Source organism: Lepisma saccharinum, chromosome 3, assembly GCF_977018435.1.
Source record: "Lepisma saccharinum chromosome 3, izLepSacc3.1, whole genome shotgun sequence".
Classification (NCBI taxonomy): domain Eukaryota; kingdom Metazoa; phylum Arthropoda; class Insecta; order Zygentoma; family Lepismatidae; genus Lepisma; species Lepisma saccharinum.
The window spans coordinates 70,768,007-70,792,434 of NC_139231.1; the positions used below are offsets into that span (position 1 = coordinate 70,768,007).

Consider the following 24,428-nt stretch of genomic DNA (forward strand, 5'->3'; position numbering starts at 1 on the left):
CGCGTACAGTACACCAAACATCATAGCCTACCCGTCAGAAGATCAGCAGTCAAATATCAACTAGGGATGGCCAAACGGATCCGGCGGATCCGGATCCAAAAGTTTCGGATCTGGATCCGGATCCGAGAGTTCCAGATCCGTGGATCCGGGTCCGGGTCTGAAAGTTTCGGATCCGGATCCGAGAGTTTCGTATCTCAATCCCATTATAATATTACCACACCTTAAAAGGTATTATGATCTTCGATTACAAAGAAATTTTCGTTAGTCCTACAAGAATTTTTTTCAAGTGTTGTTCCTAAAATACTTTGCTACGCATCGGCTAACACACTCGTGCACACATATCACAGGTGATTTTGTAAATTCCATTGAAACGAATATGTATTCATTCGAATGTATTGGAAATGAAAACACGCATAAATGTGAGACATTCCATTCCAGGATGAAACCTTTAACACATATAACAAAATAGAAATGTTATACAAAAATTATACAATTGTTCTACAGTTACAGTTCTACAAATTAAAATAAAACATTATAATATATGCAGTGTTAAATAATTACAAAGTGTAAGATTAACAAGGGAGGTTATCTAAGTATCCCCCTCCGATTTCCATGAAACTTGACAGTATAGTGGGGCCAAAAGGAAGAATTACGTGTTTTTTTGTTTCAGCTAAAAAACTGTTTTAGGGGGCAAAAACCCCCTCAAATGTCAAGATGTAGACAAATTGAAGTGAAGTGAGGATCTGACCCCTGTGTCCCCCTCCGATTTCCATGATACTTGGCAGGTGTATAGTGGGGCCCAATGGAAGAAATACGTGTTTTTTTGTTTCAGCTAAAAAACAGTTTTAAGGGGCAAAACCCCCTCAAATGTCAAGATGATGACAAATTGAAGTGAGGATCTGACCCCTGTGTCCCTCCGATTTCCATAAAACTTGGCAGGTGTATAGTGGGGCCCAATGGAAGAAATACGTGTTTTTTTTGTTTCAGCTAAAAAACGGGTTTAGGGGGCAAAACCCCCTCAAATGTCAAGATGAGGACAAATTGAAGTGAGGATCTGACCCCTGTGTCCCCCTCCGATTTCCATGATACTTGGCAGGTGTGTGTATAAACGGGCCCAAATGAAGAAATACGTGTTTTTTTTGTTTCGGCCAAAAAACTGTCTTATGGGGCACCCCCCCCTCAAATGTCAATGAGGATAAATTTAAGTGGGCATTTGACTTATGTGTCCCCCTCCGATTTCCATGAAACTTGGTAGGTGTATAGTGGGGCCCAAAGGAAGAAATACGTGTTTTTTTTTGTTTCAGCTAAAAAAAGGTTTTACAGGGCGAAACCCACTCAATTGTCAAGATGAGGACAAATTGAAGTGTGGATCTGACCCCTGTGTCCCCGTCCGATTTCCATGAAACTTGACAGGTGTGTGTATAAATGGGCCCAAATGAAAATATACATGTTTTCTTGTTTCGGCAAAAAATTTGTTCTAGGGGGCAACCTCCTCTCAAATGTCAAGATGAGGACAAATTGAAGTGGGGATCTGACCCCTGTGTTCCCCTCCGATTTCCATGAAACTTGGCAGGTGCATAGAGGGGCCCAAAGGAAGAAATACATGTTTTTTGTTTCGGCTAAAAAACTGTTTTAGGGAGCAAAACCCGCCTCAAATGTCACGATGAGGACAAATTGACGTGAGGATCATCTGACCCCTGTGTCCCACTCCGATTCTCATGAAATTTGACAGGTGTATAGAGAGGCCGTATGTCCCCTGTTTCTTCCTATGCCATATTTACGTGGTTTCGGGGTCAGATCCCCACTTCAATTTCTCCTCATCTTGACATTTGAGGGGGGGAAATGAAAACACACATAAATGTGAGACATTCCATTCCAGGATGAAACCTTTAACACATATAACAAGATAGAAATGTTATACAAAAATTATACAATTGTTCTACAGTTACAGTTCTACAAATTAAAATAAAAAAAGTTCTGGATCTGGATTTCGGATCCGCTAGGATCCGGATCTGGCCATCCCTACTATAGGTGGTTGCCCCCTAGAACAATTTTTTTGCCGAAACAAAAAAAAACACGTATTCCTTCATTTGGGCCCTGCAAGTTTCATGGTAATCAGAGGGGGAGACTTAGACCTCCCTTGTAATTGTATTAATTAATTACAAATCGTGCATGCGCACACACACACTATATATATATATATATATATGTGTGTATGTATATTATATATATATATGTATATTAGCAGGTAACAATATGTTATAAGCACATTCTTACTTTCCAAAGAAGCGCATGTGGGATGGCAAAACGGATCCGGATCCGAAAATTCCAGATCCAGATCCGGATCCGAAAGTTCTGGATCCGGATCCGAAAATACCGGATCCAGATCTGAAAATTTCGGATCCGCGGATCCGGATCTGAAAATTCCGGATCGGCAGATCCGGATCCGAAAAATTTTAGGATCCGGATCCTTAGGATCCGGAACCAAACGGATCCGGAACCAAACGGATCCAGATTTCGGATCCGTCAGGATCCGGATCTGGCCATCCCTAATATCAACAACAATAACTTTGATTGGACTTACAGATTACATGTGGATGTTTGCACCCAGCTACATGTAAATTATATTTGCAAATCTCGTTGCAAGGTTGATATCTACAGGTTTGTGTCCAGATGCCTTGTGGTACTTTTGTGCTGATAAGGGAAGTATCCGAGGTTCACGTTGTTACATTACGCCTAAAACACGTACAGTCAACGGCAAAGATAATGGTAGGCAAATTGTCCACTGCTATTTTCATTACTTTTTATTCTACATCCTGTGTTGTTTTAAGGAATGAAACTATGTTGGTTCGAAGCAGGCATTGTTATTTGCTTATTGAAGTCATAATTTCAATTCATTGTCATCATATAGTGTAATTCAGACCGAATGAAAATGATGGTGGACAATTTGCCTACTGTTTCTTTCACAGTTGGGTGTACAACCATAGTAACAATCTAATGATGAATCAGTAGCGAATATACTGCCCTGTTCACAGTTGCAAACTATTACATGTGTATCCGGTGCATAGATAAACACAGTGGTCGGAGAGCTTGTATTAATACTACATGTATCCCTGTATTTTGAACCATTTTTGCCACTTGACTCATGATGTCCTGAATATGGGATTTTTGAGTTCTTTCATTTATATTTTGTCATCTGTTCAGTGTGTCACAGACAACTAGTATCAGAAGGATGAAGTGGATAGACTAAATTGTAGATGCCAACTTGGTAACTAGATTTGCAAATATTTGACATGTAAGCTGAGACAAAATTCAATATGATCACTTCCACTTGAATTCTATTTTCTTTACTACCATTTTTCATATTGTTTGTTTACTTCCTGTTAGGTTACAGAATGTGTTTTCTCATTTTGTTTTACGGTACATAATGTGGATGATTGTAGCTATGTCATTTTTCACCTGGCAACCCTGGAAACCATCACTTCACGACAGGATATGACTTCACAAATGCACTCAAATGTTGTGTGTGTTGCCAGAATTCAGGAGGCAAAACGGGCTTTTTTGAACAACTGTAGCGCCGAAATGATGCACCAATGAGAAAAATGTAACTGAGAAAAGTTCTTTGTTTTGATGTCCTCTATACATTTCTGTGGTCCGTGGGTACCATTAAAATGACACACTGTATAATTGAGGCTTGATTTGTGGTAATAGGACCATAATGAATTATGAAACAGAGAATAAGAATAAATGATAACAGTAATAATCACATACGTCACGACTAAAAGATTAAAGAAGTCAGGAAACGTTTTCAGATTTGGGTCTTTACTCTCTGGTTGGGAAGGAGATTTTCCACCTGAGTTTTTGGTTGTATTCCCCTGGTTGCCCCAAGTCCTAGGCTGCACCAAAGTTAAACGAGTTGCACATTATATGCGACACCTGGTCGAGGAGCGCGTGAAAGGACGTGAACCTTTGACTGTCCCTTTTGGTTGTCACGGCTCAGTAAGGAAGGCGGTGAGATAATTCAGCCACCAGCATGGGTTCCAGATCCATTGGGATTGAAAAGGGATATCTCTAAGGAAGAGAACAAATTCAATTTGATTCCAATAGATACTGTCGAAATGCCAAAGGATATCTAAAAGGGTATCAAAGAAATCTATACTAAGGATCCTAGGTGTGTACCTCAAAAACAATAACCAGAAGGATGTCCTTGTAAATAATTCAACTAGTTGTCAGTGGATGTGACAATTATAATATACGTACTATAAGAAGAAGTATTCAGGAAGTAGAAGCAGCTGTATGTATTGATCCATATACATATATTGAGAAGGAGAAGCCTTCCTATATTGATTATTGTATTATAAGAAGAAGTAGTCTTTCCATATCGGAAGAAGAAGAAGCCTTCCTATATTGATTCCTGTATTATGAGAAGACTTCCTATTTTGATTCCTGTACTACAAGAAGAAGCCTTCCTATTTTGATTCCTGTATTATAAGAAGAAGAAGCCTTCCTATATTTTCTTTAGAACAAAAAGAGCCGATATCAACAGAAGTTTTATCTGTAGATAAGAAATAGGAGATTTTGGAAGATAGACGTCGATAAACCCTCAAAGATATATATCTGTATAAATATACAGACAGCTTAAATATAATTAGGTGTATCAGACAAATGTAATTTAAGGATACAAGAATTGTACTCTCAGTAGTGAGTTAAATAAGTAGTTTCCTTTCATTCCTTAAGGTTATTATTCAGTTTTAGTTGTCCTGAGTATCTCATGTTTTACCCTGGCCTACGCCGGACTGGTGCTACTCCTGAGACGTGGCATTAATACAAGGGTTGGATAAAAAGAAATGGCAACACTGCTGTCCCGTGAAAGGGGCGAGTCACAGCGCCACAACCGTTTCGTGGTTGATAAAGGAATGTCAGACGAGGAAGTATAGTGAGTGGGGTGCGATTGTATGTTATTCAGTCAAAAACAGCAGTGCTCTGAAGCAGAGGACGAGAGTGCAAGTGCCCTAACAATATGTTTAGGCAAGAAGAACAACGTCTCTTAGGCAGACGGTCAACGCAGCCTACTACTGCACCTTCTTGCAACACCACCTTCGTCTCGCATTAAGAAGGAAGCGACGGCACGTTCTGGCACGGTGTCCCATCATCCTGCTTGACAATGCAAGGTGTCACACTGCGAACACTGTGACGGCGCTCCTGCATAACTGGTAGTGGGAGGTACTGGAACATCCTCCGTATTCACCGGTATGAGACCGTGTGATTACGACCTTTTTGCCAAAATGAAGGAACCACTGGGCGGGAAGCACTACGACACGCGCGAAGCCATCATACGTACTATAGGGTGGTCACTGCGGGACATCGACAGAGATGGACGCGCTGACGGTTTACGACGCCTTCCATACGTGTGGCAGAAGGTCGTAGAGATGGGGGGGGGGGGCGATTACATTGAAGGAATGTAACACGTGCTCCTCTGCCAATACAGTCAAGTAGCAATTATACCAGTGTTGCCATTACTTTTTATCCAACCCTTGTATATGGCGACCAACGTGTGGGGCACGACGAAAGCTAAAATCTGAGATAACGTTAAGAATTTGAAGGTTGAAAGGAAAACTAAGATGGAAACTGAGAAGTATACTTGATGTCAGGAAGAAGGGAATAAAGAGGAGATCATCCAATGCAGAGTATGCGAAGAAACAAAACATTGGCTATGCGAAGGAATCCGGAAGGAGAAGTACGCAACCATATGTAAAAGAGGAGGATACGAATGTAAGGAATGCAGGAAAGTAAAATCAAAGGAAAAGGAAGCAAAGAAAGAGGAGAGTAGTATGATGGAGATGTTGCAGAAATTGATGTTGAAAATGGAAGAAAATAGGGCAAAAGTAAGGAGGAAAACAGAGAAATGAAAGAAAGGTTGGAAGAAAATAACAGAGAAATGAAAGAAACGTTGGAAGAAAATAACCAAAAAATAGGAGGGATGGCAGAAGTTTGTGAACAAAATAGGAAAGTATCTGAAAGGAAAATAGAAGATGTAATAATGTTGATGGAAGAGAGACATGAGGAAATAAATAGGAAGATTGAAAGAGAAGTATCAAGAGTAAGTGAAGAATGCCAGCAGAGAGGCATGAGTACAGAAAGGAAGTTTTATAGAAGAAATGAAGGTTGTGACAGAAGATACATAGCAAAGGAAACAGTGAGATTCAGAGAAATGAGGATCCAAGATGTTCGCTACTGATTCATCATTAGATCGTTACTGTGGTTGTACGGGTTTTAGTCGTAATGTAACGTGAACCTCGCATTCTAAACCTTGCAACGAGATTTGCAATTATAATTGACATGTAACTGGGCGTAAACAGCCACATGTAAGCTGTAAGCCCAAAAAAATGTATTGTTGTTAATATTTAGCATGTAGGCTGAGACAAAATCCGATATTAACACTTCATTTTGAATAGCTTTTTACCATTTCTCACATCGTTGGTTCACTTCTCCCTTCCCCTGAGATGACTGCTGATCTTCTGGCTGGTAGGCTATGATGTTCGGTCTTCTGGACGCGTTTCTCGCTTCGTTTTACAGCTAATAATGTGGTTGGTATTTTGTCATTTTTCACAAAATTTGTGTGTTCCTTGCAACCCTGCCGTGCGCCGTATCGCCGTAAGAAATGATGTCACAGATACGATCAAATGTTGTGTTGGGTTGCCGGCATCCAGGCGGCAAAACAGTCTTTTTTGAATGGCTGTAGCGCCGAAACGATGAACCAACTAGAAAAATGTAACTGAGAAAAGTTGTTTGTTTTGATGTCCTCTATACGTTTCTGTGGTCCGTGGGCGCCATTAAAATGATGCCCTGTATATATCTGCATAAATATATACACAGCTTAAATATGATTACGTGTATCAGACAAATGTAATTTAAGGATACAAGAATATATGGTGAATTGTACTCTCAGTAGTTTGTTAAACAAGTAGTTTCCTTTCATTCCTTAAGGTTATTATTCAGTTTTAGTTGCCCTGAGTATCTCATGTTCTACCCTGGCATAAGCCGGACTGGTGCTACTTCTGGGACATGGCAGATCCAAAAAGGAGTTCCCAATACGTACGTGGAAATATCGTTCACATAAGAAATTCTCAATAAAGTATGCCATGTAGCCAGGAACACCCCAGGAGTGGAGCTGATTAAGGATACCAAATTGGCACATTGTGTCTTTTGGAGGTCAAAGAAGACTGCAACCAAATTTTCCTTGTTTAAGATAACATCCAGAATATGCATTTCTAGCTGAACCTGAGTGCAGTACATGTGGTGGTACATACAGGTACCACCCATCCTGAGGAGGTTAATATTATGTTGCTGGCAGGTGGCACGAACCAAGCTTTAACTTCTAAAAATATATACAATTTATTTTAAGAGTATACAATAATACGCAAGGGAAATAAAGGCCTTATGTCAGAAATATTTCAGAAGCTCAATTGTAATTTGTGAAGTCTCTGTATTCTTGGGTTTCTTCCATGGTTCGTAAGAGTGAAGTTCGAATCAGCCAATAGGATTTGAACATTCTACCCCATGTGACGAGGGAGTTAGTATAAATATGGCCTGTCTGACAGAGGATTAGGACAGTGTGTGTGAAACTGATAGCAGGAGGGAGAATGATTTTTATGGACTTCAGCAGCCTCCCATCAACCACAAAGCATCCCAAGGCAGTTCCGCCGATGCTAGCTAGCCTCCAAGCCATGGTGATAAATTAGAGAATATGTAAATAATATAATATAGAGAACAAATGGAAGAATCCGAACCTTGTTTGTTGTAAATAAATGTATAAAGCCCATTTCTGCGAGTTTTCAGCAATCACCCTGAAACATTAATTCAGTAAGTTCTTGCCTGAGTTGATTCTTTGGTTCAGAGCGCTCTGGTGAGGAACGGGATGGGAACCCAGGACTACGAGCCTATTTACTTGTTTATTTGGGTTTTTTTGCCTGTCAGAAGCAGCAACCTGGTAAGAGTGGAGTGTTGCGGAACAGGCTTTAGACATGAGATTGGATTAAAATATTCATAGTGAACTGATTTCATACAATTATGAAGTACTTTGTAGCATCTGCTAACAAATTTTTAAAAAGCTTGAGTGTGATGGCATACGTTGAATGCATGAAAGGCATTAACAAAAGTGTGTTATGTGTGCAATGCTTTAAAAATGTAGCAAATTTGGACTTCATTTGCCTGTGAAGCATATAGGCTGCAGATGCCAGTAACTTTATTGGTGAAATGTGCAAATTATATGCAATCAACTGAATGAACATTGACAATGTATTATAGGATATTTTTGAAAGACTGCAGAAGTTAATTCTAATCAGAGGATGTGCTCACGTGAGGATTATGTGCAAATGCCCCAGCTACTTTACACATTTTCCAATGAAGAATGTATGGAATGGGAACTAAAGTTATGTAGTATTGCTGTGTGCATGTTACTAGTGACAAGGCCTCAAAGAACATTGAATTTTTGTCATCATGTCCTGAGAAGGTTCGGTGCTGCCATGATTTAAGAAGTCTCATAACCCTACCGCACAAGGTTACCGTCTTGACTCCGAATGGAACATCAAAACATGCACTCTATTCAAATGTGCTATATTCCTGCACATCTGTGATTGAAACAACCAATAGGTTTTCTGAGAAGCCACATGTATTTGAGTACACTGATTTAGTTTTTACAATGCACAGAGAATAGGTGCATGACCATGTCTGTTGTGGTCAAACGGTACGTACTAGGGGCATTCCAGAGTTACGTGTGTGACATTTCACACATAAAATGTAAGGTACTAGACATGAGATTGGATTAAAATATTCATAGTGAACCGATTTCATAGACGTATGAAGTACTTTGTAGCATCTGCTAACAAATGGAAAAAAAAGCTTGAGTATGATGGCACAGGCTGAATACATTAAAAGCTTAAGTGCGTTATGTGTGTGACGCTTTAAGAATGTAGCAAATTTTGACTTCATTTGTCTGTGAAGCATATAGGCCAGTAACTATATTGGTGAAATGTGCAAATTATATGCATTCACAAACATCTAAACATGAATGCAATTAAAAACAATAATATTTTCCATATTAATTCATTTTGTTATTCACATGGAGAAGGACCACTTTTCGTGGAATGCCCCAAATATGTGATATGGTAATTTTCATTGGGGTAGAAGAGCCAGGTTGGAAAGTAGGCTGTGCCAAAAATCCATCTTGTCCAGGTGAAAATTTTACCTTGAGCTGCCCATGGAGTTTAGTTTGTGATAGTTTGTTAGAAGTTCTTTCCATAATAGAATAATTAAAGTATCATACATTATGTACTCATAATGTTAAATTCCCTGTTATTAAATACAAATATAAAAGTATATAATGCAAAATTATTGTTTAATTTTTTTTAAAAAATTTCATAAACAAAAAAAACTTCATTCGTTTGTGTTGCATAGCGTAATTTACTAATGGCTATGGGTTTCAATTCTGGTCAGTGCATACCTTACTGGCAAGGATAACCTAAATACAATTCAACAAGTGGTAAAATACATGTAATAATAATGGTCAAATTTCAAAATTATATGCCTTCATTGCAATATAAGTTCTCAGGATGATAATGAATCATGATCCACACAAATGAAAATCACTTACCTGTTGTCTTCATCACTCTTGCCGCATGAGGGACAGCTTCCCATGGATGTGGAAGGTCTAAAAACACTGCATCTGCTACATCGTCCAGGCCGAACCCATCCTGGCACACGTCCCGTTGTTCCACAGTTACGTAGCTGCTTAAACCATGGGACTCGAACTCCTGTCTTGCCACTTCAACTCTGTGAGAATGGAAGTCGAACGTGTGGAGGTGGCCTTCGGGTTTGATGCTCCGGATTAGAGCATGCGACAGAGATCCACTCCCTGTACCTGCAACAATCAAGCCATGTTTTAGAACACAATGTTTAGTATCCTACTCAACTAAGTATCATTACGCACAATTAATATCTAACGCAGAGATGGTCAAACTAACTGAGCCATGTAGCTACTTTCCGCATTTGGAAATATATACGGCAAACTACCAAGAGTGCATTTTTTATAACAATTTTGTTTGGTTTGGTAATGAAACTATTATTTTTAGACCAATAAAAAGTTACCATGTTAAACTTTTATTTGGAAGGTCTTTAACTCAAGAAAAGTTTATATTTTCACATTTACTTTAGATTGATTGTTGTCTTAAGGCCAGAGAGTTTGATCAAATTAATTTATGTTGCCCTGAGCTACTATTTGGTAGGTCTACCAAAATTTATCTTTGTAGCTCTCTCAGTTACTGGATACAAATAGTTGAAATGGCTGGATAGTCATAACTAAGGCCCAGGACTTTATGTTATAACTAGGGCCCGGGACTTTTATGTCCTATAAAACTGTAAAATATGTATGTAATTATGTCATATAAATTGGAAAATATGTGATGAAAAATTACAAACATGTCAGAAAAATGCAGAAATATTCCCAATAAAGCCAAAAATATGCACAACAGTACTCTTGAATTTCTCCCATACCCGATAGACTAGAGTAGGGGCTGTAATGTACCGAATGCTATTTTTACTTTTGACTGATTTTTGTGAAAAGCGAAAAAGGCAAAGAATATTACAACAAAATTGAAGAAATATGTTGTAAAAATGCGAAATTGGTGAAATATGTCAAAATATGGTTTGTCTATTTCGGCTGATTTTCATCAGATATGTAAAGATCTCACCCCAATATTAGATCCGAAGCCAAATGAAAAATATGTTATAACATAAAGTCCCGGGCCCTAGTTATAACATATATTTTATTTGGCATCAGATCGTATACTGGGGTGAGATATTTACATATCTGATGAAAATCAGTCGAAATAGACAAACTTGATAAGACATATTTTGACATATTTTACCAATGTCGTGTTTTTACAACATATTTCTTCAATTTTCTCATAATAAGACATATTTCTGTATAATTTCGTAATTGTCTTGCATATAATCGGTTATTTTATACTTTATTTATTTTTATTTTATAATTCATACCTTTAGCACAACGGATAGTTCATATTATCGATGGCAGGATAAGAAAATTACGAATAAAGAAATTAAAGCAGATGTCATCTTCTTACCAACTAGTACAGAACAAAAATTCCCCCTTTTCTATAGCGAGCTGCCAATTATGCTTTACTTTACACAAAGATGTAAATCTCACATAATAGCAAATAACATTTTGGGTAATTGCAGTGAACCTGAATATTTACTCAAAACAAGGTATACTGAATATGTAAATAACATAACAGCCGAGTGTGTTGCTGAACCGAAGAAGTTCTACTCGTTATTAAATTCGAGAAAACAGAATCCTCGTGTGCCTATGGAAATTGTAAATAATTCTGACACTGCTGTTGGAGACGAAAGAGCACAACTTTTTAACACTTTTTTTCATGAAAATTTCTCCTCAGAGACAGTTTCCGAACCTCTTCCTCATGTTAAGTCTGGTAGTTCCCACACTCTCTCCTCAGTTAAAACCTGCCCTCAAGAAGTCAAATCTCTCCTCCTTTCTTTGCCGTTGCGCCGGTCCTTAGGCCCCGATGAAATTCCGACAATTTTCCTTCGCAACACTGCTGACTCCCTGGCTCACCCTCTGTGTCTCTTACTAAACAAGTGTTTTATGCAGGTGTGTTTCCTGAACTGTTCAAACGTGATAATGTTGTACCGATCTATAAATCTGGAGACAAACATTCTGTAAAATCTTATCGACCAATCTCTCTTTTGTCACCTCTCTCTATCATCTGTGAGAAAATAATCAAAAGACAGGTTGCTGAAGTTCACATCCTCCCTTATAAATACTGCTCAGCATGGTTTTCTTCCAGGCAGCTCTTGCTTGACCAATCTATCGGTATTACTTTCTCATGCTACTCAGTCTATCTCAAACAATTCCCAGCTTGACGTTATATATTTGGACATTTCAAGAGCTTTCGATAAAATTAACCATAATCTCCTTCTTCATAAATTACAATCCAGATTTCACATCCACGGTAAACTTCTATCTTTGTTAACAGACTATCTGCATGCACGAGAGCAGTGTGTTATCCTCCCTGGCTCCTCTTCCAGCTTTCTACCCATCCTGTCCGGTGTCCCCCAGGGGAGTGTCTTAGGCCCACTTTTGTACCTTCTTTACATGGATGACCTGCCAGACAGACTGTCTTCTCTTCCCATAAATGTACTTCTCTTTGCCGATGACTGTAAACTCTTCAAAGAAATTTCATCGGAACGCGATTCACTAATCCTACAACAAGCTCTTACAGAACTACTTGTGTGGTGTCGCCAGTGGAAACTTGAATTGAACCCTCAGAAATGCTCCTGCCTCACCATTTCCTTAAAAAGGAACAAACTGATCTCTCTTTATACTCTCGAAAACTGTCCCATCAAAAATGTTTCTTCTCAAAAAGATCTTGGTGTTATCATCGATGAAAAGCTAAACTTCAATGATCACATTACATATACTACTGAACGAGCCATGCGTCTCCTTGGTATTCTGTACAGGTTCCCTGAAATCCAAAACCAATCAGCTATTAGCATATTTTTCAAATCCTTTATCTCTCCCATTCTTGAATACTGCTCCACCATCTGGACTATGGCTTCTAAAACTAATCTTTCCAGGATTGATTCTGTCCTCAGCTTTTTCCTCGCCATTGCTCGCCATAGAATTCCTTCTCTGACACACCTCCATAAAACAGATATTATGTCTATTTTGAAGATCCAGTCACCACACACTCGTCACGAACTAGCAGACATGAAATTTTTGCATAAAATCAATAATGGCAAAATTAAAACCGAATTCCTTATCAACCAATTTCATCTACGAGTACCTTTCACGGCCAACTCGCAACGTAAAGCTCTTTCACATTCCTGCTACAAGGCTCTCCCTCCTACAGTGGTCTCTTTACTATAGGCTCCCCCACTTATATAATAACCTGCCTGTAAATACCGATATTTTCTTGTCAGAACACAGGTTCCGACAATCACTAAGAATGTACGTGTAACAATTTCTTTCTTTCGTCTGCCATCTTGTATGGTCTTTTTTTGTTGTTGCTATTTTTATTTTTATTATTGTTGTTATTTTCTTCTTGTTGTTACAGTTTCAGTATAAAATGGTCTTTCAGTACTGTATCTAAAACTTTAATTAAATAAATAAATATATTGTCAGTATTTTCCCACTACATTATATGGTTAAAGGGATTCTGACTTCATTTAATACCCCACCCCCATCATAGTCGATCTTTCCTGGAAGATACTGACATCCCATATAATGAGACATTCGAAAGTACTGTTGTGCATATTTTTGGCTTTACTGGGGATACTTCTGAATTTTTCTGACATATTTTTAATTTTTCATGACATATTTTTCCATTTTTATATATTTTCAAGTTTTATAGGACATAAAGTCCTTGGCCATAGTCATAACTGAAGCATAAGGTTTTCTCCCCCATCTTTACTGATTAGACACAAGTTCATTATGTTCATTGGAAAACATGTGAATATTTAGATGCATTTCAGACAGATTTATTCTAGTGCATTGGAGAATTATTGTTGTTATTGCTTAGCAAGCAATGTTAATTGGATCTATCCATTGCTAGTGCTTCTAATCTTATATCTATCCTAACATGTCTCAAGAGAACACCCCTTCTCTCATCTTCAGGTGATCTTTTGGTGGTGGTGGGAATTGAACATACAATAGGCCTATAGAGTAGTTGGTTAGCACACCAGATTTTTAGTAAAATCACAGGTCTATTGTATATTTGCTTCCTTCTACCACTAAAAATAAATTTGTTTACCTGAAGATGAGCAAAGAGGTGCTCACTCGAAATGTAGTGTTAGAATAAGTATACATAAAAAAATGCTAGACAATGGATAATATCCAATTAACATTGCATGCTAATAATGAACCACTCTCATTAACATTCAGAGAATTAATATTATTGCTTCCGCTGCTTATGGTGGTGTTCAATAAGCATGAAGAAGTGACAATGCAAAATCATTTGATTGCTGAAGGCACCAAATATATACAAGTCACTGACAATATCTGTGTGCTACCATTAACCATTGATGTTTAGGCAATCCTTGATCTAGAAAATAACTGTGCATTGTGATGTCCTGGGGCTTCAATGGTGTTCTAGAGCACTGTGTCTATAAAGGAAAGACAAAAGTGATAATGTACCGTACAAAGTTTCGTGGCAGACCACATTAAGTGACTGACTTTCATCTCACCACTTAAGTTCCCAAGTTGGAGAGTCCCAGCTTTAACATGGGTGCTTTTGCTTATTCTCATAGCTACAATAACCAAAATACAAATGACGAAGTAGTGTGAAATATAACACACACAGATAATAATTCAAATTTTTAATAACGGTACATTTTCTAACAGAGTTGGTACTCTATGACCAAGTTATCCCACTAAGTATGTGAACCATTGATTGATTGAATGATTTTCTTTATTTTACTTCCCTTTTAGTGACACTTTTGGCTAATTTGTGAAGATGAAGATGAGTGATGATAGGATGAAATTGATGAATGGACACTCACAAACATCCATGCCCAGGCCAGATTCGAACCTGGGACACCTGGCGCCGTAGCACGATGAGCTAACCACTCCACCACGGGGACCAGCAAATATGTGAACCATCTATGGACCCCCTCCCCGGCCCTTCCATACTATAAAAAAACTACAATCAAGATAGGAGCAAATTATAATCAACTCTTTGACCCTTGGATGTCTAATAAGACTATCTCTCACTCACCTCCTTGATATCCAAAATTAAGCAACCATGTCACCATACTTGTCTAAAATAATAGTCAATTAATGTAAACATTAATACTGATCCCAATTTAAAAGTTTAAAAAGATGATACTAGAATTCACCAATTATCAAGAAATCCAAGTAATAATAAATAGCTCATTAAAGGAATAACACTGATTGTCTCATTTATGAAGTCAAAAATAGTTACCCCTCCCCCTAGACTACATCTCAAAGTAATAATATAGACCTTCAATGAAGCTAGAAGCAACAGCTAGGAAAACAAAAAATGGGGGTGGGAGAAGTGAATTTCATGGCTGTGAAGATAATTCATGCACAATTCCAAGAATTCAATTATTCAGTTAGTAGATACCTTGTTTGCACAATAGAATCATCATACAAAAATTACATAATCTTTCTTGATGTGAATGCACTTCCTTAATATAAGTTTCAGAGAAGGAGGTCCATATAATTGTGACAAACACTGCTCAGAGATTCAACGGGGAAAAAATCTCACCCTTACCGATAAGACTTGTAAAACAGTGTAAAAATGACAAATGTTGCTATTCTGAAAGACATTCATGCATTTGTGGTATGTTGAAAGAGTCACAGCTTGTACGCTTCTGTTCAGAGAGAGTGGCACACTCGTTTGAGATGAAGTCCAGCTTCGGAACCGATCGAGTGTGGCAGTACAGCCGAAGTAAAGGTTAGGAAAAAAGTGCACTGTGCAGTGTTGCTTACCACTAAAGTTTTTCGCCACATTCAGGGAATTTTCTGAGTTTCCAGGTGAAAGAAAAAGGTTACAGGAAAACCTTACATTGCAATTTTTAATCCAATGCAGTGTCCAATTTTACATTCGAATGGCAGGGAAAATTCTCCAAAGAAAAGTGTCCAAACACTCAGTATTCCATAACTAATCTAAAAATAACAGCCTCAGTTTCTTCACTTGCGAAAAAGCTCATATTCATTTGAATGCAAAAAGGGTGGATGCTGGTTCAATTGCCCCCTTCCCTCAGCATAACGTAACAGCAAAAGTCAAAATTCACACAGATGACTCGGGTTCAAATTCCGGCCTGGACCTGGATGTTTTTTTGCAGGTGTCCCTTCACAAACAATTTACAGATTTTGCCCGTTCTTAGAAAATTTTCTAAAGGTACTAATGCCCTTGACATCAAAGGAAATGTGCTTTGCTTGAAATCGACATGGACACCAGCACCCAGATATGCACAGAATTATAAATAAAATAATACACATTAATTCATACGTGCACCTAAAAGTGCACGAGATATAAGATATTTTTTGAAGTTCACTTTTTGCAGATATGCTAAGTTTGAGTAATCATAATCTTAATGTTATGAGCTACTTACTGACTTTTCCATACGAGGAAATGAAACTGGGTCATTTTTTGCCACGAAGTGTGTGCAGATTGCAGGAGGGGCGACTCGCATGTGTGTGGCTCAAGTTTTTTGTATTTTCTTTTAAAAATTGCACATGGTTTTCTTGCATGCAGGACAAATCTCAACGATGAGGATGAATGATGGCCGATAGATAGAGGTCTGACTCATCCAAAATAATTATCCGATATCCTAAGACATTGGAGTGTAGATTATTTCTTGACCAGTCCTAGCGAACCTCTCCACACATGTAGATAGGGAATATTAGGGCATAATGTCTTCATAGTTCAAATTAAAATAATCGTGAATGACCTATTTGAAGTGGGAATTCCTTTCCAGTTGCTAATTTTTGTCACCTGCAAGCTAACTTCTCCACACACACATATACATTCATACCTACATATGCATGTACTCCATATAATATCACCATGTATAAATAAAAAAATATACCCTATGTTATCTCTCTCACACGTGTATTCAATCCACTGAAATCTTGATTCAATATAAAGAATCATTCTCAATGTAACTTACTTTACAGAAGAAATGTCTCAATGCAAAATATAAAAGGAAATACCTCACCAAAACGATGGGCCACAATCCAGCAACACAATTTTTCTTTACTTCTGCTTTCAAGGAAGAATGCACGACAAAATGTCCCTGAACCGTGAATGCTATATAATAATAATTATTATAATAATAAGACAGTGTTCTCAGTCAATGATCATGAGCACAAACAAATATGTGGTTCCCACATTATCCTCTGCAAGTGACATCTCTGATTTGCAGATAATCTCTGATATGTTATTTCCATGGAATATTTTGCTCATTGTTACAAATGAGCAGCATTTTGCATACAAACGAGGCTCTGATGTCTGGACTCACAGCCAGTAATTTGTGTTGTGCTCATGGACGTTCGTAGAAGAGACAAGCACGATTTCTTTAGGGGGGGGGGGGCAAATGAGTCAAGTTTTCCCACCCTGAATTTTGTTGCCTGCTCAAAAAACACTCTTTCAGTTAGAAGTTGTCACGTCCCTGCAGCACCCTAACAATAATGAACACAAAGTACTGTGACTGAAATGAAATTATATGTGTGCAACGTATATTACGAGGCGTATTCATAAAGTAAGTACCGTTTGCAAATATTGCGGCTGTAGAGATGCAGTCGCGACCCTGCGAGTTCTCGCTGACGTCCTTCATCTGTTAGTTAGCCACAGGCACACGTGGGAGCAGGTCATGCTTTTTCTTCGTAGTTTTCTGAAGGTTTGAAATGTTCAAGAAAATCAATTGACCTGCCGACTGTGAAGTCCGGTCTGTGATTTGTTTTCTCAATGCAAGAATGCTTGAATTCTTGCCTAGAGGACAGACCATCAACAAAGATGCCTGCTGTGACACATTAATCCGGCTGCGTCGTGCAATTCAAAACAAAAGACGCAGAATGCTTATTGAAGGCATTGTGTTGCTTCACGAATGCTCGTCCGTATATGGCCCAACAAACTCAAAATGTCATCACATCATTCGGCTGGAAACAATTTGTTCATCCGCCAACAGCCCTGACTTGGCACCAAGTGACTACCATCTCTTTCTTCATCTGAAGAAGAAGTTTCTTGCTGGTCAGTGTTTCGACGAGGATCACAACGTCGAAGCAGCAGTGCATGGCTTTCGTCACAAGCGGGAACATTCTATGATGATGGGATATAAAAACTAGTCCCACGCTACGACAAATGCTTGAACAATGATGGAAATTACGTAGAAAAGTAGTTTAAGGTCTGTAGAATGCAATGCAAATAAAAAAGGGAAAGAAACTATTTTACTTTATTTTTTACACCCTTTCGGTACTTACTATCCAAGTATGTTGATATATATTTTTCATGGGGAGGCACGCTGGCTTGCTCCCTTCCGGACTTACATGTGTATGCTGTTCATTTGTGTTTGTGATTGCATCAGTTTCACTTTATCACCATTCATCCTAATCATCACGATTAACCAAAAGTGGAAGAAAAGCGAAGTAAAATAAAACAAATGTAATCCGTCAGTAAGTTATATAATGCAGCCTTCGTCTCCTCGCACTGTGGCCACAGCGCTACAAAAAGAAGGTAAGAAATCACGTGATTATGCCGAACCTGTCCGACGTGCCTTCTCTATCAGGCAGCAAGAGCGAAATTCTCCCACAGTTTGCTACGCACACACACTGTGTATGGCGTGCATGTGTCATGGGGCTGAGACGTGTTTACTCTTATAAATTAGAAGAGTGGAACTACGTGACGTGAGTTCGAACCCTGGTGAGATCATTATTTTTTTCACGGTGAACAGTGTCAAGTGACAGGTTATGAAACTAGACTTCATTATTTCAACTTAATTTGGCGATTATTACGATTAATGCATTACGACAGCCACCAACTTTCTATTCAATGGCCAAACTTCAACGTCCAAACGTAGTGCCAAAGAGAAACTTATATTTATCCATTTTCGGGAAAATATACACACAAAACAACAAAATTATCTATTTATTTTAAAAATACTTTTATCTTAAAAAGGAAATCCTTCTGTCAATGTGATCTTTTTATCCTGCACAATGTCTCGAAAATCTGTCTACACATCACACTACACTCTTTGAGAGTTTATGTTGCAAAACTGGAGTCTTGAATACGGATCTAAGCTTATATTTTTTATAGTTGTTCCATCCGAACCACTGTTCACCACCATGGATTTGTGAACATTTAGCTATTATATATATTGTTTGCCAAGAATACCTCACGAAGCAAACTTGTTTTGCTGTCTCATAATATTGAAAAAATAAGAAAAATATCAGAGAATACAAATTACAATTATTTCATACTTTAGATTTAAATACTGAATTCTCAAACAAAGAGAATTTTCACTTGTTCCTTAAGCAAACGTCAAATAAATGCCATTTTGGTCGATAATTTTACTGAAAAGTAATTTCTTGTCCTTATAGTAATAACATCTTCAACCAGACATACAAGAATGTCTATACAATTTTCTGAAGGAAATTCCTTCTCGCATGCAGAAATTACTGACATCAAAATGAGTGTGCACCCAGGCTGTGTTTGTGTGTGTGAAATGAGGAAGTGGCGCACGAATAACGGAACACGTTTTAAAAACTTTCTGATGTAACAAAATATTTCGCACTTAATTTCCATGACTTTGTTTCAATGAAGATTAATGTTTTGTCTTAAACAGGGACTTATTACCAGGAGATTGCAGCAGTGATTTTCAAAGGCATGGAGTTTTAGCAACAACACAATAAAGAAAAATAGCTTCCACACTCAAATTTATATCACAAGCTCAAAAAGCGTAATTGTTTTAACATTTATTTTCTTCTTGCCAAACGAACAACAAGAAAGTATGAAGCAATGAAATAGTTTTTGTGGCACCCATTTGAAAAAAAAAAAATACTTTGAGCATGCAGGGAATTGAACCTAGGATTTCAACTTAAGAAGCAGACATTTTACCGACATGGACACAAGCCACAGTGAGTAAACCAACCTATTTGGGTTATTTCTTCATAAGAGTGCATCTTTGCCTGACCAGCTCGAAACATTTGATGTTGCTTCTCCTGAATTACATTAATTTGAAAGCAATATGTTTCATTTGATAGTGTCTCTATGCTGTGCACACATTGCTCATAGAATAAAGTAAAAGTTATGCCTGGAAATTAATGAAAACGATTGGACATCGTTGTCTTGTGCAGGGTTAGTGTTTCCAACCCTAAATGATTACGGTTCTCTAGTTTCCGTAAACATAGCGGATTCTGCTATGTGACGATGAATTTAATTATAAAACTGTGCAAATATTATTATATTTTTAAACTGTTTATTTCACGAAGAAGAGCCGTTATTCGGGAATCTAAGAAGATATTCATTCGGGCTTTACTGATTTTTTAAACATTATTATCTTACTCTTGTGTTCAATTACATGCTAGGAAAGCAGTAGGCACATGTAAGAAAAAGAAATGAATGTGATCCTGAATTTAAGTAATTCAGTGCCGTTACAGAAAGAGATACACTTCTATTATTTTGGATTGTTTATTTTGTCGTCTGCATTTTGAATCTCAATTTGATTTAATTTATCTTCTTTAGCGTCGTATGTCTACAACTTTTGGCTAGTCGCGACGATGATGACTAGAGCCCGGAAGTTTGGCAAAATGCCTCTTTTTATCTACTGCATATATTGATAAAATTTTTCCGGATATACGTTTCTTATGTTGTTTCGAAGGTTTTAGAAGCCTTTTCATTTTGCCTATTTGGGACCCCGCTGCCTATTTTTAATTATAATGCCTTTTTTTGCCTTTTTCAATGAAATTTGACCATTTTTTTTTTATATAAAAATGTGTATATAAATTATTTTTCTCCCAAAAAACGTTGCTGGCATTTATTTTTCTTCCATTTATTATGTGAATAATTTTCGCCTTATTTAAGTAATATTGAACTCATGCATGTTTCAACATTGCTGAAGGAGAAAAGTGTGAGAAAAATGTATTTCATGGTCAGTAAGGATATTGCCTTTCGGTTAACATTTCCTTGTGCATGATTGACTGCTGAAGTGGAGAGGTTGATTTCGAACACAAAGAAAATATTTCTGAAATCTCCCTCTCGAACCCGAAAATTTAAGGAAGTTGCGTCTGAGCTTAGTTTACCTCCGCAACCAGTCTTGACCAGATGGGGAACCTGGATATCAGCAGCTATATATTATGCTAACAACCTTGAAAAATCAGTGAGATGATAGATGCTCTTCCAGAAAATGAAGCAGCTTCAATTCTTGAAGTGGAAAAACTCCTGTGCTATTCAAGTTTATTTTTGCACATTATGGTGCATTGCCAGAGACAATTACAATTATAGCATCCATGAAAATCTACGAGGAATCTATGCAGCATATGATGGAAGTGCCAGGAGAAAAGGGGTCAGCTGTTGCGGAAAAGTGCAAACGGGTAGTGAGTGCAAATGAGGACCTGAAACAATTGAAAACAATTTGTGATATTCTAAAAGGTGAAAATGCTGTTACCAAAATGAGTCCAGCTACATTAGCTTGTTTTATGTATGCTTCAGTAACTTCTGTCGAAGTAGAAAGATCATTTTCTATTTTGAAAAACACACTCTCTGACAGACGACTATCAATGAATGTTGAGAACTTAAAAAAAGCACCTTGTAGTTATGTGCAATCAAGACGGAGAAAATTGAAATGCTCTTCCCAATGTAGATTTTAACATTTTGCCAGAAATTATAGATAAAAGAAAGCGACTTCCAAATGTGCCTTTTTTCGGTTTATTTTGCCTTTTTTTTCATTTTTAGTGCCTATTTACCACATTATAAATGCCTTTTTGCCAGCCTATTTTAACGAAAATAAATGCCTCAACTTCCGGGCTCTAATGATGACAAATGATATGAGAAAATTGATGAAGGGACACCTGCCAAAAACATCCAGGTACAGGCCGGAATTTGGACCTGGGTCATCTGGGTGAATGTTGACTTTGCTGTTACGTTATGCTAGGGGAAGGGGGAAATTGAACCAGCATCCACTCCCTTTTGCATTCAAATGAATATGAGCTTTTTCGCAAGTGAAGAAACTGAGGCTGTTTTTTTTTAGATTAGTTATGGAATACTGAGTTTTTGGACACTTTTTTTCGGAAAATTTTCCCTGCCGTTCGAATGTAAAATTGGGACACTGCATTGGATTAATAATGGCAATGTAAGGTTTTCCTGTAACCTTTTTCTTTCACCTGGAAACTCAGAAAATTCCCTGCATGTGGCGAAAAACTTTAGTGGTAAGCAACTTTTTTCCGGACCTTTACTTCGGCTGTACTGCCGGATTCGATCGGCTCCGAAGCTGGACTTCAACTCAAACGAGTGTGCCACTTTCTCTGAACAGAAGTGTACCAACTTCCTCTCATTCAGTTCTATATATTTTTCTGATTTTTGTTAAATCTAAAAGCACTACAAGCTAGTTATGTAAATGGCTAAAATATTGAGAAAAGCAAAGAAAATTTCCTGTAATTTTTATGCCTGCTACTGATTTCAGGTTGAGTTTTTTAAATTAGCCAGCACCACATGAAAAGAAAAAGGTGCTACGAAGAAATTGCCCTTAAAAAACAGCAAAAGCAATCAGATCAAAGGTACCAGGAGAAAAACTCTTTGCCATTTTCCACCAGGAAAGTTTCAAGCTGAAAAGGGTCCTTCATCAAAATTAAGCCACACACATTAATGTACTATTACGCAAATAATAAAATTCCAACTTACCAGACTCCACTACGACACTGCCAGGTTTCAGTTCAAGCTGAAGAATTATTATGCTAATGTCTGGGGTGTAGATTATTTGCGTGCGATGGGGTAGCGTCAAAGTCCATAGCTCAGGCGTTGGATGCAGAACATATGCCCAGCCTCTAGACAGCTGCACCTTTGACCCAAACTTCTTCCCAATCAATGATGATACTTTGAGTGCACCGTAAGTGGTCTGGAACACATTCTCTACAAAATCTCCTTTTTTGTTTTTTATCCTAGGCTGCACCTGAATGGCGTGCATGCTGTGGATGTTCAGATACAGAATAACGGTGTCATTTTCTTCAATGGCTTCCTTGTACTGTGAGAAACTCATTCTTTCCACAAATGAACCTGGAATTAAATGCACTAGATTATTGAACCTCATATAATCCAATTTCAAAATTTACAAACTCTGAAACTATTATCTATTTGCAATTAATGATGTGCGTCCAAGGAGATATTGGCCCATTGGACAAGAGGGCAATTTGCCCCTGGATTCCACCTGGCAATAAAATTTTGAACTCTTGTTAAACTCAATACTATACAAAACAAGAAAATACAAAATTAATATATTTAATTGTCATTCTGAAATTAGCAGAAAATGCAAATGTGTTCCATATTGATTTATACTTTTTTTTTTTTTTTTTTTAGCACTCACACAGAATAGTTACACCTCTGTAGAGATGTCCACCTTCTCAATGTAGTCTCCTTCAGCTCTATACACTCACTCCAGCGGTGTGGCAACTTCTCCAGGCCCTCCTGGAACCACTCTGTTTGTCTGGCCGGACAGCTGCTCGCAGGTCCTCAATGTCTGCAAATGATGTCCATGCAGAGGTTTCTTGGGCTTTGGTCTCTGGTTCATGGTAATGGAGCCAAGTCTCGTTGACAGTCACAAGTTTGGATATGAAGCCTTCTGGATCCTGGTTGTGGTGTTGCAGGAGTCACGCTGTTGTCTCTGTGGTGCATTCAGAGCTTTGGGAACCCATTTGACAGACACCTTCCCACGGTTTTCGGAGGGAAGGGACAGTGTGGATGACAATGAACGTACAGGGTTCCCACAAACTGCGATTACAGAACAAAACATTGCAAGAGTTCGTGAAGTGATATGAGGTGACCGAAGATTGAGTGTTCGTGCAGAGGCTGAGTTAGTTAACTTGGATAGGGAAGCTGTTTGATGCATTTTAACAGAGGAATTGAACATGCGGAAGATTTGTGCGAAGGTTGTACCAAAAGTTCTTTCAGATGACCAAAAACTAGACACAAGGTGCTATCTGTCAAGCAGTTTCTGACCAGCAAAAACATTACTGTGATGGGAGCATCCTCCTTATTCCCCAGACTTAGTCCCATGTGACTTTTTTTATTTCCTAGGGTTAAATGTGGCATTAAGGAACCCATTTTTCCTCAGTTGAAGACGTTAAGGCAAAAACGAAATAGCTCCCAAAGGACCTTACTGAAACGGAATTTCAAAAATGTTACCAACAATGGCAGCATCGAATGCAGAAGTGTGTGAATGCCGAAGGGGGCTACTTTGAAGGTGATAACATCGCGGAGAACTCATTCTGCAAGTAGACTGAATTATCCCGTTTATTTGTGTCACACCTCGTATAACACTACAAAAAGAACCTCCCCTACCCACCCAGAATGACACTGCAACTATATATCTGGATGCATAAGTGGTTGTTCACTGATAATTAAATTGGAAATGCAAAGATTAGTATGTAACCAGTTTTTAAGAAGTCTGGTGTGGGTGTCAGGCCAATCAGGCGGTGTCTCACCTATGCCTGTGCTCTTGGTCTTCTATTACCAGCCAGGCTGGTACTCAGTCATTGTAAATAATCAGTCGGTCCGCAATTTTGCAGTAAAATTTTAAAAATTATATTTCATAGTTTAGGAGAGGAGTGGGGATAAAATCGCAAACATACATCTTGGCATAAAAATAAACCTCTTGAGTTG

The 24,428-nt window shown here is 38.1% G+C and overlaps 1 protein-coding gene across 7 annotated transcripts in view; it reads right to left on the bottom strand.

Moving 5' to 3' along the window:
• Positions 1-24,428, bottom strand: part of Trmt61 (tRNA methyltransferase 61) — a 119,951-nt gene that overhangs the window by 87,016 nt on the left and 8,507 nt on the right. For 6 of the 7 annotated variants that reach the window (XM_083118733.1, XM_083118737.1, XM_083118739.1 and 3 more), the window contains exons 2-3: positions 22,455-22,826; positions 9,653-9,919 (exon numbers count right to left, since the gene is read on the bottom strand). In XM_083118733.1, the coding sequence (XP_082974859.1) occupies positions 9,653-9,919; positions 22,455-22,826 (639 nt within the window). Of the gene's footprint in view, positions 1-9,652; positions 9,920-22,454; positions 22,827-23,133; positions 23,482-24,428 lie in introns of those variants that run through there. The other variant, XM_083118736.1, reaches the window with a different exon arrangement.